At 48.2% G+C, this 14,081-nt stretch overlaps 1 protein-coding gene across 1 annotated transcript in view; it reads left to right on the top strand.

The window, feature by feature from the left end:
- The window catches only part of RCOR1 (REST corepressor 1), a 137,022-nt gene extending 131,524 nt beyond the window's left edge, over positions 1–5,498 (top strand). The window contains exon 12 of the mRNA XM_033191208.1: positions 1,390–5,498. Within this exon, the coding sequence (XP_033047099.1) occupies positions 1,390–1,431 (42 nt within the window). The 3' untranslated portion in view covers positions 1,432–5,498. The remainder of the gene's footprint in view (positions 1–1,389) is intronic.
- The last annotated feature ends 8,583 nt before the right edge of the window (positions 5,499–14,081 follow it).

The raw sequence follows: 14,081 nt of genomic DNA, 5'->3' as shown, positions 1-14,081 counted from the left end.
GGGTGGGTTGGGGACGGTGTCACATCCAACCTTACATTGAAGAAAGGGTACCATGGGATGGAAAGAGAAAGATGTCAATTAAAATTACAAAATGATTGAGTCTGTTACTAGTGAGGAGAAATCTCCTCATTTATCTAGGAACAGTTCTTGTAAATTGTGTAATTTTTAACTGAAGAAACAATCACTTTGAGATTTTGGACGCATAGCCCAGTTGTTTCTCTAGCAGTGAGATACCATGAGCGTGGCAGAGAGCAGTAGGATGCTATGCAACCTTTAGGTTTGGGTCTGGGAGTCAGTTTTAAAAAATGGGAGAGGGAGTTAGGAAATGCCTCATAGCTTTTAAAGAAGATCCTGAGATGGCATGGGCTCCTGTGTCCCATCTGGAACCAGTGGCTGGGGGCTGAACGGGCTGGGCACCACAGCATGCCCTCACGCCAGTGAGAGGAGTTAGGGCTGCCACTGTGCTCGTATGTCCTTTTCAGGGTTTTTTGTTCATTTGTGTTTTTGGGACAGAGTCTTGCTCTGTTGCCCAGAGCAAGTGGAGTGCCATGGTACGATCTTAGCTCACTGCAACCTCCAGCTCTCGAGCCCGTAATTCTCGTGCCTGGCTGGGACTACAGGTGTGCGCCACCACACCCGACCAATATTTCTTTTCAGTAGAGATCAAGGTTTTACCTTATTGGCAAGGCTAGTCTCCAATTCCTGGCCTCAAATGATCCACCTGCCTCAGCCTCCCAAAGTGCTAGGATTACAGGCATGAGCCACTGTGCCCGGCCGTTTTCAGGCACTTAAATTTAATCCTGGTGAAGTAGGTGTTATCACTATGTGTCTTCTGCACGTGAAGAAACTGAAGCTCAAAAAGACTGATAACTTGTTTGCACAAATCTGGAAAGTGGGAGGGCCAGGGTTTGAGCCCAAGATGTCTCGCTGGAGAGGCCACACACTTGCCCTGCCCTTAAGAACATGGTGGGCTGGTCGCGGTGACTCACACCTGTAATCCCAGCACTTTGGGAGGCCGAGGCAGGCAGATCATGAGGTCAGGAGTTTGAGACCAGTCTGCCCAACATGATGAAACCCTGTCTCTACTAAAAATACAAAAATTAGCTGGGCGTGGAGGCGGGTGCCTATAGTTCCAGCTACTTGGGAAGCTGAGGCAGAAGAATTGCTTGACCTGGGAGGCAGAGGTTGCAGTGAGCCGAGATGGCACCACTGCACTCCAGCCTGGGAGACATAGACCTGTCTCAAAAAAAAAAAAAAAAAAAAAAACTTCGGTATTTGCTCTGCAGGTTTGCTGGCTACCTTCTCTTTTTAGTACACTGGAAATAGCAGCTTGTGTTGTTTACCTAGTCTTTGATCCTTTTTTTTTTTCTTTCTTTCTCTTGGCCTCAGGCTCCTTCTGTTCTGGATGTCAGATATGCATCTGCCTCCTGAGAAACTCTGGTGGCTTTGAACACTTGGTGTGGACTACTGTGTTATCCGGGATATCAGGTATTACGAGACATCACCTAGCCATCTGCATCACATCTCTCTGGACAAGCAGCTATTACCAAAAAAGGCATATACTTCCAGTCCTGTGCTCCATCTGCCTTAATTCTTTGCTCGTTCCTCCATGTTGGCGCCACTTCCCAGAGAGCTCCACTGCATCCCACACTCTGCCCACGTGCTGGGGAAATCTCATGGCCTGCACATCTCTTGTGACTCTGGGAACCGCCTCCCCCGCCGGAGCCCCCGAGCCCCACCAATGGCAGCTCTTCCCAGTCAGCAGCTTCAGAGCAGGCAGTCTCCTTGGAAGGCCCGACTCTGTTCCTGCATGGCCTGCAATTTCTACTTTGTGCATAGAGTAATTTTCAGAGTAACCGCGACCCTGTTGGCCTTCTAGAAAGTTTGTCTTTTTCTTTTCTGAGACAACCACCTAAGTGATAATATGCTTTTTTGGAAATCAATATATATTGCCGGACTGCATCATAAACTTTATCATGCCAAGCATCCTGATGCAGCTCACATTTCCCTAAACATGGGGTATAGGTATGGTTTATAAATTGAGTTGGCTTAAACCTCTCCCTTCTCCCTTCCCAAGTGTCACAAAGCTCATTTACTGCAACTGTCATTGGACACTGTAGCTTAAAGGGAATGTGGACCTCAGTGCTTTCTGCCTTCAACTTTTCAGCATTGTGACCCCAGGGTGGGTACCACCCCATCTTTTCCTGCCCCCTCCACCCCCACCCCCCACCTCCACCCCCCACCTCCAACAGGTTCGGCCCATATCACTGTACCTGGTGCTTGTACATTTGGAATTGGTGCCTTCTCCTTTTGGCAACCATGGTATCAATCCTTTTTCTCTTTTAGTGTCTTATTTCTTCTTTCAAGTTATTTGCTAGCCAAAGATGACATCACTGAGATTAGGAGACAGGGGAGAGCTTGCTGCAGATTCTGACAGTGCAGATTTTAAATGTCAGGATATTAGGATAGCTGGCGCTGGTTTATGAAAGCTGCACGTTGTTCCACGTTCTCTCAGTGTGCCTGGCCCTTTAAGTGGCACACTGTATGTCAGTTTGTGTCCTTCATGTGCCGATGTGATTACACAAACACCATCCACTCTCTTTTCATATCAGAGTACAGGACAGAGAAGTGATCAATGTGTTGGTCTAGTGAGACTGAGATGAAAAGAAAGAACCTACAGAGTGATCTGTAATGCCTTTTGGTTGGACTGGGAACAAGTAAAAATTTCTAATAAACATTTTGAGACTTCCAGAATCACTTTTGTTATCTTACCAGACCTTGGGCCTGCTGAGGGTTGAGGAGCAGACAGACTGCATTCTAACATACCCTGTTCCCACCCCACGGCCATTCAGACTGCACTAAATATGCTGAAGTTGCTTTTGTTGTTGTTGTTTGCATCGTTTGGGTATTTTTTTTTCTGCTTTCAATACCAAAAAAATGCAGATGCTTTAAGGCATAAACAGAATTCTTAAGAATTTAAAATATGCAATTAAAATTTGATATGTTTTGACTCCCAAGCACCTTGTTTTTTGTTGTTGTTGTTATTGTTGAAATTAGCTGATTATCTCTTTAGAAAGAGGGTCAGCTAGAAGCCTAGGTTTTTTGGAATTGCAAATTTTTTTTAGTATAGTCTGGAGAAAGGTCATTCAAAAGGGAAGTTCAATGGGACTTGCCCGCCCTTCATCATCTCGTTCCGTGCCAGGTGTGTGTTGGTCACGTAAAAGCCTGGGAAGCTTTTACGTGAGGAGTCCCGGATTGCCGCTGCTGTGTGGAGACAGGGTTAGCAAAATGACACTAGTGATGAGGGAGGGGCTTCTTTTCACCATAAGCCTGCTGTGTACACCAAGGGCGGCGGGAGAAGCATGGGAAGGAGTCAGCCTAAAGTTTGCACATTGCGTAAAGGGGACACTAAGGTATGAGCTGAAGCTTTAGGTTCTCCTTGCTTCCCTCAAGACCTCCTTCTTGCTAACAGAAGCAGTAGGCAGTTGCTGCAGTACGTTTCTCACCCTGCCAGTAGGTCTGTCTGTATCTCTCTTAAGGAAAATAGCCTGGTCCCTCCTGGCAGTGCTTGGAAGCTTGATGCTAATTCTTATATAGCGTGGCAAGCCGACCAGCAGTGCCAGGCCTTGATCTGTATTCTGCACTATCCCTTTACTGGGTTCCTGGCACTGAATGGCCTCCAGCTCTGAAGAATCACTTGTGGTCACAGCAGCTGAACTGGGCTTTCTCCCAGAGAGGAAGGGGCATGTCATTTTGACTTGACAGAGGGAAAAATGGGAGCTGTCCTTGACTGCCTTTGTTGTGCTTTCCCACGTAAGATAGCACTGTGTTTTCAACTGTTTTCATTACACCGTCTTTACAATGATGTAAATGTAAGAGATCACTCAGCTTTAAAAGCAAAGTGGTTTCATCTTATTTATATGAAGACTTTTTAACATATCAAGAATTAGGTGCATTGGCAGGTAGGGTTTGGGGTGTGATAACTGCTTCAGATGGAATGTTCACTTAAGCTTTGTCTTCTTAAAAATTATCAATGTGAATGTCATAATTATATATATTTTTGTGGAAAACTTTCTCGTAAGTATAAGTTATTGTGCAAAATATAGTATCATTGATGCAAATAATAGTTTGTAACGTTTAGTTTAGAAATCCTAAAAGATATAAATTGTATTGCATATGCATTAAAAGTTTGTTTTATTTAATTTTATGTAGATGTGTAAAAAGTGTTAGGTAAAATTTTTTTCACTTACCCATTTAAACACCTTGTTACTTGAATATTGTGTTGACTGGTCTGCAACAGTGATCCACTCTGTAATATAGCTCTTTTAACCGGGAAGGAACCACGCCCTAGTTGTGCTGATTACATTAGTGTTGGCACACAGTCGGGTGCTCGCGTAACACAAATGCCACGTTGTCTGGGTGTACAGTGTTTGTGGAGACGCCACTTCCTCAAAATGGTTTTTGATCGTTTTTAACCTATAAGACCTTTTGATGCTCACAAACCTCTATTCAACACACAAAATGAAAATGAAAAGGTAGTTGGGTTGTAAAAGTTTACTGTGGTGGACTCATTAAGCAGTGGTTTTCTGTTCATCTAAAGTTTCCTCAGATACTACAGACCACTATTAAGTGTGCTCATTGTCACTTTAAATTTCAGCTATACCCTATTTTTGTCATTCTAAATATTAGACGTACTATTGGTATAATTGCACACCAAAAATAAGCCAAACAGTGCATTATGCTAACTGGATCCCTGCTTTTCTGTGAGCTAAGGAAAGATGGAGCCAGCTCCAACTAGGGCCTCTTTTTCTCTCTTGTCTATCCTGTTTCTAAACTGAATGATCCAGGATTCAAGCTTCTAGTGTCAAGTGAAACTTCCCTCAGATGAACTCCAGGTAGCTAGGTCACCTAAATCTAGTGGTCCTGTGTGACGCTCTTTCTGCCAGTCCCTGAATCTCTGCCGCTTCTCTTACCTGTAGTAAAGCACAATTGCAGTGACGTCGCATTCCGAAGAAGGAAGGTCAGCAGAGGCTATGCATGTTGTGTGATGATGAGTGTTTACAGCCACCTTCTCCTAAAACAAAATTTATACTGGGGTGGATAGTATTCCATTATGTAGACTTATCAACTTTGCTAAGTGCTTTTTAGACAGCTTAAAAAATTTTCAAGATTTTAAAAGATGTATAAGGTTAAGTTTGCAAATATAATGGAAATGCTGTATATCTTTTGAAGTGATAAAATCCACGTTGGAATTTTAAAGAAAATATGTTGTAATAATGCTGTTGTAAGTAATATTTTAATGTCTCTTTGCCTGTTTTCTATTTCAGCACATTCGTTGTGGTGAATGTTCATAGCATTATAACTGCTTAGCCATTGAATGATAACATTTGTTAGTGGAAATTGGAAATTTTATTTGTGAAATTCTGCAGAATTCATTTTTCTATTTCCAACATTTGCTGAGGTTAAATAAAAATTTTCAAGCCATTGATGTAATAAAATATGAAATGAAAGCATTTTCTGCACCCCACGCTCCATCAAAGCAGTAGCCTACCCTGTAACAAAGTGGGGTTCTTTCTTTCCTTTTGAGTGAGCCTTGGGGTTTCCAAATGTATAATTTCCTCCCAGTCAGACCCTGTGGAAATACCACCAGGGATGCCTTTTGTTCTTAACCTTTTGCTCTACCTGAACCTACATTTTCTTTTTATATATGATACTTTTATAGTTGGAATCAAGTTGAAGCACATGAATTCATAAAGTTTGTGATAGTTGTGGGCTTAAATGCAAGGGTTCAGTAAGAGGCCTTTTCCCCCCCATGGATGGATTTTCTTTTTTCAGCTTGACCAGGCTTTTGGCCTGATCCTTGGAGGCGGGATGGTGGCAGTGCAGAGGCAAGATCACTGCCTCTGTGGCCTCTGTTCAGCCAAGAGTGCATGCGCACCAGTGCCGGTAGTTTCCTGAGGAGCATGAAGAAGCTGGCGGTGGCTGTGGTCTCGTGGTCTTCCCTTTATTAGCTGGGTTGTAGGGTTTGGTTAGGTAACTACTGTAGATTTAGGCTAGAAGTCCAGTGCACTATCCATTGTGCCACTGAGCCTGCTCACTAGGTAACTTCTATAGAAATCCAATTTCTAGGTCCAGGCAGGTGGCGCTCCTGTGTGTGACTGCACAGTGTAGGAGGGTTGTAGAAGGGTGACCGGGTCCAGCCTTCCCAGCGCTGACAGTCTAGTGGAGGACACTGCACATATCCTTCAGGTGACAGCAGTCAGCACGACAGCGAGTAGAGCCGCAGCTGCAGGCAGGTCTGGGAGGGAGGTCGCAGCCGCCTTGCGTCTAATTTATAGAGTACCTGTCCTGGAGCTGAGCCTGTGGAAAGGGGAGAGTCTCCTTGGGTGAGGGTGGCACCTAGGGGCGGAGGCCAAGAGTGTTGAGACCTCTGCTGTGATTTGTGAAGGTGGCTTGTGGTCTAGAACAAGAGGAAATGAATGCCAAGGACAGAGAGGAGGAAGGTTGAGGCCAAGGTGGCCCCCTGCCAAGATGCTGCTCGACATCTGCCAGGATGGGCCCTGAAGGTGGAGCCATTTGGACTTGGCCGTTATTGACTTAAAAGAACCCCGGGTGATGGCTGAGGCTGGGAAGAGGGAGCTATGAAGGGTTGAGGGAGAGGCCCCCTCAAAGACTGGTCTAACCTGAGCGCATGCAAGAGCACAGGATAGGAAGGGATAGCAGGCAGTCTGTGAGTCCCAAATCAGGGACGCATGGAGGCCCTGGCTTCAGTCCCCCTTTCTCAGACTGGGGGGGTGGGCGGGGGGAACACCTGTATACAGGTGTAGATGAGGCGCCCCTGTGCCTCACTTCCCATGATCTTGGCCCTCCCCACAGCCCCAGCTTCAGACAAGTGTGACTGCAGCACCCTGAGGTCGGCAGGGAGTTCCATCCCCAGGGTCAGCTCTGGGTAATCTGGGTAAGGCAGCCACAGAGAGCGGCTGCCCCCTCAGCAGCCCCCTGCAGAGACCAGCTCAGACATGGTCTAGGACTGATTCTCCTTCCCTGCCTCACTTTTTCTGTCCCCGTACTTTTGTTGCCTGGGATTGGTTTCTTTCTTTTTTTTTTTTTTTTTGAGACGGAGTCTCGCTCTGTCGCCTGGAGTGCAGTGGCCCGATCTTGGCTCACTGCAAGCTCCGCCTCCCGTGTTTACGCCATTCTCCTGCCTCAGCCTCCCGAGTAGCTGGGACTACAGGCGCCCACCAACTCGCCCGGCTAGTTTTTTGTATTTTTTAGTAGAGATGGGGTTTCACGGTATTAGCCAGGATGGTCTCGATCTCCTGACCTCATGATCCGCCCGTCTCGGCCTCCTAAAGTGCTGGGATTACAGGCTTGAGCCACCGCGCCCGGCCTGGGATTGGTTTCAAAAGCAAACCATTTATCCACAAAGCCTCATCTCAGGCTTGCTTTTGGGTGGAATCTAGGCCAAGACAGCACCAAAGTGAGAATCCCAAGGCTGGGAGAGACCTGGTGAGATCCCTGCCGGGCCTGTCCCAGCCTTTCAGCTTATGGGAGGGAGAGATCTTGAGAGCACTTGGTGCTGACACTGCTAGAAAGGCCATGGTGGCGCCCACGCCAAACAGGGAGCAGCTGCACTGCTTGGAGGCAGGTGCCGGCTCTCAGCAGTCCCTTCCCTGCAGCCCCCAAGCACCGTGCTTCCCACACTGCAAGGACCGTGCTTCCCATGCTCCAAGCACGTGCTAGGCACTGACTCTTGGAGCTGACAGGTGGGTGAGGCTCCTGGCAAATTGCTTGCCTTTTCAACAGATGGGAGGCTGTGCTTGGGGCAACATTTGGGCCCAGACTAGCTCATGAATGACCCTGACTTATTCTTTGTTTTGGGGTCTTTTTTCTTTCTTTCTTTTTTTTTTTTTTTAATGAGATTGAATCTTGCTCTGTTGCTCAGGCTGGAGTGCAGTGGCGTGATCTCTGCTCTGCAGCCTCCACCTCCCGGGTTCAAGCGATTCTCCTGTCTCAGCCTCCTAAGTAGCTGGGATTACAAGTGTGCCGCCACCATGCCTAGCTAATTTTTGTATTTTTAGTAGAGATGGGGTTTCACAGTGTTGGCCAGGCTGGTCTCGAACTCCTGACCTCAGGTGATCCACCCACCTTGGCCTCCCAAAGTGTTGGGATTACAGGTGTGAGCCACTGCGCCCGGCCGATTCTTTGGTTCTGGGCTGAATGGAACCCGCTCCCCAAGTACACTTTCCTGTTGTCCCAAAAGCAGGAGCACAGTCACAGGCCTTGAAGCATCCGCTTGCCTGCCACCACCTCTGCCAGCTCACCCTCCCTTTGCCATTTCCCCACTGCCTGGGTGCTCCGTCAGCACCTGCGGACTCCACAGCGCTCACACCTAAAGCCCTGTTCCCAGAGCTCAGCTGCCACTGGACCACTCCGCTCCTATGTCCATCAGTGCCTCCAAATTACACAAAGTCTGAGACTAAGACCCTTTTCCCCTGCACCTGTTTTTATAACCTCTTTGGTGTGTGGCACTGCTGTGTATCTGGTCGCCAAGCTAGAAGCACTTTGATCCATTGCTACTGCCAGGGACAGCACAAGTCCTCCCTCCTACTACCTGAGGGGGTGCCGCAGCCTCCTAACCTACCCCTAATCCCCACCATACCTCTCGCCTTTTCTCTCCTGCTCCCCACCTAATCCCCTGTGGAAAGCGGAAAGCATTGCATCTGTCTCCCAAAAAATACACAGCCCTTCATTCCGCCCTAAGGCCCTGTAACCTGACTTCAGGGGCTCGGCCTGCCCCGGGCCCAGTCATGCATCCTATCCATCTCTGGTCCAGACGAACCCCTTCCCCCACCTTCTGCAGGGGGACTGATTCTCGCGGCCTCTACAACTTAAGCCTCATTCTGTGCTCATCTCTTTGTGCTAAGTGTAATGAAGTGATTTTAAATTCTTATTTTAAAAATAGGTAACTAATGTTCCTGGTATGAAAGGCCTCCGTGAAACGTGAGTTTCTCATCCCTGTCCTCTCACCACCCAGTTCTCTCCATAGGCAGCCATTGCTGCCCGTTCCTTGCGTATCCCTCAAGGGATGATCCCACATTGCAGGCATGCATGTGTGCAGACACACAGATGGCACACTACACTAGCTTCGCCCACCTAACACACTGAGAGTCTTCTCAGCCTTCGTGCATCAGCACATGTGTCTAAAGTCAGTTTGGGCCGGACGCAGTGGTTCACGCCTGTAATCCCAACATTTTGGGAGGCCAAGGCAGGTGGATTACCTGAGGGCAGGAGTTTGAGACCAGCCTGGCCAACATGGTGAAACCCCGTCTCTACTAAACACACACACACACACACACAAACCGCTGGGTGTGGTCACAGTGCGCGCCTGTCATCCCAGCCACTTGAGAGGCTGAGGCAGGAGAATCACTTAAACCCAGGAGGTGGAGGTTGCAGTGAGCCGAAATTGTGCCACTGCACTGCAGCCTCGGCGACAGAGTGAGACTGTGCCTCAAAAAATAAAAATAAAAAATAAAACTGCTTCGTTCCTTTGTATTGGCTTCATGGTATTCCATTTATGGTGGCAATTATTTATGGAAACCATGGTCAATTGACAGGCACTGAAGTATCCTTTGTAAAACAGCAGAATGGAAATCACATGTCACTTCGCCTATGTGCCAGTGTAGCTGCAGGATAAATAGAATCTCTGGATGAAAAAATCGGGTTCATTTTTCCTTTTGATATGTACTGCTCACTGGCCTTCCAGAGCAGTTGTATCAGTTTCTCCTTCCGTCTGCGTGAGCAAGGCCACTTGTTGCCCCACGCCCTTCCTCACGCTGTGATCATTGCACATTTTGATCTGAGGTGTTTGATAAGCTGTTGGGCTCACTAGATTGAGTTCCTTGAGGTCAGCACTGTTGTGCTCATCTAGTTCCCCACAGCTGGGAATAATAGGCACACAGATGTGTAGTCATGAAATAGAGAAATCGGGTGCATTGCGGAGGAAAATTAAACGCCTGCTGGCCCCGCGCTTAGGGATCAAAGGCCCCGCTATGGCTTGTGAGTGACTCCCAGAGAGTAGGGTTCCCAGCTGCCAATTCCTGCATGTCCAGAGAGGAATTAGCTGAGGCTTGGGGTTTTCTGGGCCCTTGTCTTGTTTATTGAGCTATCTGCTACTTAGATATTTATTGCCAAAGGACTAGGGGAAGAAACATTCAAATCTGAAGGCCTGGTGATTATAGATTTTTGTTTGTTTGTTTTGAGATAGGGTCTTGCTCTGTCGTCCAGGCTGGAGTGCAGTGGCATAATCCTGGCTCACTGCAACCCCCACCTCTCAGGTTCAAGTGATCCTCATGCCTCAGCCTCCCGAGTAGCTGGGATTACAGGCACGTGCCACCACACCTGGCTAATTTTGTATTTTTAGTAGAGACGGGGTTTCACCATGTTGCCCAACCTGGTCTTGAACTCCTGACCTCAAGTGATCTGCCCACCTCAGCCTTCCAAAGTGTTGGGATTACAGGCATGAGCCACTGCACCTGACTATAGATTTTAAATGAGGTTGAATTTCAAATTCTAGGTCCTCCATCTCCCTGCATTCTTTGGTGCCCTTCTTACCGTCCACCCTCCTTAATGGGGAGTTGGCTGGCTGATACATGGGAGGAAATTGACCGAGTTCTGGCCTGGACAAGCTGAAGACACCTTCCTGCCAAGGTGGGGCAGGGAGTGCTTCTCACAACTACACTAGAAGCAGGAAGGGATGGTCCCGCCTGCGCAGTCATGCAGAAGGTGTCCGGGAGGAAGGGACAGTTGAATAAGGACAGCAGCTCAACCGAGCAAGGGTGAGTGGCAGCACAGGAGCCGGCCCCTTGCAGTCAAGTTGGCTGTTTCTTTGTTGTCAATGGAGGGTATTAGAATTTTAATGTGGTTCAGGCCGGGCGCGGTGGCTCACGCCTGTAATCCCAGCACTTTGGGAGGCCAGGGAGGGCAGATCACAAGGTCGGGAGATCCAGACCATCCTGGCTAACACGGTGAAACCCCGTCTCTACTAAAAATACAAAAAATTAGCCGGTGCGGTGGCGGGCACCTGTGGTTCCAACTACTCAGGAGGCTGAGGCAAGAGAATGGCGTGAACCAGGGAGGCGGAGCTTGCAGTGAGCCGAGATTGCGCCATTGCACTCCAGCCTGGGCCACAGAGCAAAACTCTTGTCTCAAAAAAAAAAAAAAAAGAAATTTTGTATGGTTCTCTGGTGATTTGTGCATCAGCCTGGTGCCCTGCTTATGGCAGGTACCTAGTGAGTTTTTGTGGCTGCAGGAAAGACTTGGCCGAATTCCACCGCAGGCCCCGGAGATTGAGGCAGGGATGCTTTGAGGGCCCGCAGCACTTTCTGCCCCCAGGACTTCCCCAGGCCGTCCCTGTTGGCCAGTTTGGGAGAGATTTGGCCAAGCAACAGATGACAGGATGCAGGCTGAGCTTTCTGACTTGTGCTAACAACTTCAGTTTACCTTTGAAATTCCTTTTCCTCAGCTCTGGGCAGACTGGACATTTCTGTTGTCCAAGAGCAGCTCGTGTCCCCTAACCACTGTTTGCCAGCACTCAGCCCCAAGGAGAGGCCTCCTGTCCCTCCTGCCGAGACTTTGCATAACAATTATTTGGAGTATGGCTCATGGCACTTCATTGAATACATTTAGCAACAAGTGGGTCTTATACTGGCAGGGCGCGATAGTACTCTCAGCTACTCTGGAGTCTCAGGTAGGAGGATTGCTTGAGTCCAGGAGGTGAAGGCTGCAGTGAGCTATGATCATACCACTGCTCTTCAGCCTGGGCAACACAGTGAGACCCTGTCTCAAAAAATAAATATATAGGCCCTGGGCACGGTGGCTCACCCTTATAATCCAAGCATTTGAGAGGCTGAGGTGGGTGGTTCACTTGAGGCCAGGAGTTTGAGACCAGCCTGGTCAGCATAGTGAAACCCTGTCTCGACTAAAAATGCAAAAATTAGCCGGGCTTGGTGGCAGGTGCCTGTAATCCCAGCTACTTGGGAGGCTGAGGCACAAAAAATGCTTGAACCTAAAAGGCAGAAGTTGCACTCCAGCCTGGGCGACAGAGCAGGACCCTGTCTCAAAAAACTAAATATTTAGTATATAAATAGAGTGTGTCTTTTGCTATATAGCAAATCATTTGTATGTTTTTTAGTAATAATTACTTGATTTATTGGTGATTGCTTTGCCCCTAAGGACCAAACATGCATTCCATTATTTAATCTTTATGACAGCCTCACAAGTAGGGACTGTCATTATCTCTGTTCCATAGAAGAGGAAGCCAAGACAGAGAAACATGTCTTGCCCACATCATGCAACTGGCAAGTGCCAGAGGTGGGCCAGAAGCACCCGAAACTGCACCTCCCCTTACAGCCTCTGTCACTCTCTCGGATGCTGACTCAAGTCCTCGCTCCACTCTGAAATCTTTTTTGATCTCGTTCATGCCCTTAACTTCTCTAGGCCTGTCTCCTGACATACAGAGCAAGGATAATGGGCATTTCTTTTTTCTTTTTCATTATTTCTGCCTCTAGAGATAGCAATTTATTTTATTTTATTTTATTTATTTGATTTTTTTTTTTAGTTTTTTGAGACAGTCTCACTCTGTCGCCCAGGCTGGAGCATCTCAGCTCACTGCAACCTCCACCTCCTGTGTTCAAGTGATTCTCCTGCCTCAGCCTCCCAAGTAGCTGAGATTACAGGCACTTGTTACCACGCCTGGCTAATTTTTTTGTATTTTTAGTAGAGATATGGTTTCACCATGTGGGCCAGGCTGGTCTGGAACTCCTGACCTCAAGTGATCCGCCTATCTCGGCCTCCGAAAGTGCTGGCATTACCAGCATGAGCTACTGTGCCTGCCTGATAATGAACATTTTAAAGGCTAGTGAGCTTAAACCAAGCAGTGTGCACAAAGGCTTCAGTCTGTCCCAGTTGCCTGGCATGGAATAGAAGCTGGATAAACGGTCAATCCACTCATTCTGAAGACAGGTGTTTGGGGTGTGTTGCTAGCACCTCCGTGCGGAGGGTAAGACCTGAGCTTTCCACAGCTCACTGGCCTTCAAGAAAAACCCTTGCTTTCTCTTCTAAAACTTGCACCTCCCATCTCACCCCCGAGACAGTGAGTGAGCCACAGGTGTCTTTAGTGGCATACCCTTTTTTTAGTTTGAGACGGAGTCTCTCCCTGTCGCCCAGGCTGGCGTGCAGTCGCGTGATCTCGGCTCACTGCAAGCTCAGCCTCCCAAGTAGCTGGGACTACAGGCGTCCGCCACCACACCTGGCTAATTTTTTGTCTTTTTAGTAGAGATGGGGTTTCACCGTGTTAGCCAGGATGGAAGTGGCATACTCTTAGCCCATACTGCACTGTTAGTGTGTGTATTCATATATTTTATTTATTTATTTATTTGGAGACAGAGTCTCACTCTGTCGCCAGGCTGCAGTGCAGTGGCGCGATCTCAGCTCACTGCTCCCTCTGCCTCCAGAGTTCAAGCGATTCTCCTGCCTCAGCCTCCCAAGTGAGTAGCTGGGATTACAGGCACCGGCTACCACGCCCGGCTACTTTGTGTATTTTTAGTAGAGACAGCGTTTCACCATGTTGGCCAGGATGATCTCGATATCTTGACCTCACAATCCGTCTGCCTCGGCCTCCCAAAGTGCTGGAATTACAGGCGTGAGCCACCACGCCCTTCCTGTGTGTATTCATTTATAACTTACAGGCACTGTTCATAACCGGTTTGTTCAACATCAATCACACTAACACGCCGTTTTCTTCCTGCACCCACAAGTCTAGGCCCAGGCCATTGCTATCCTGAGGCTGGGACTGCTCTGTGCTGTCAGGCTCCCACTTCTCAGAGGAGGGAACTGAGGTCAGAGAGTCAATCAAGTGAGTTGCCCAGGGTCACTCAGCTCCTACACGGAGGAGGGAGCCAGGTGGGCTGACTTTGAGACAGAACTCCTCCACCGAGCTTGGCTGCCAAGGGCCGCTGGTAAGTGAAGGGGAGATGGACCCCTTCACCTGGGCTACAGCCCATAGCTGAGCCTGTCCTGAA

Source organism: Trachypithecus francoisi, unplaced genomic scaffold, assembly GCF_009764315.1.
Source record: "Trachypithecus francoisi isolate TF-2019V2 unplaced genomic scaffold, Tfra_2.0 Lachesis_group3, whole genome shotgun sequence".
Classification (NCBI taxonomy): Eukaryota; Metazoa; Chordata; class Mammalia; order Primates; family Cercopithecidae; genus Trachypithecus; species Trachypithecus francoisi.
The sequence above is the reverse complement of the archived record's forward strand: the minus strand, read 5'-3'. Positions and strand labels throughout refer to the sequence as shown.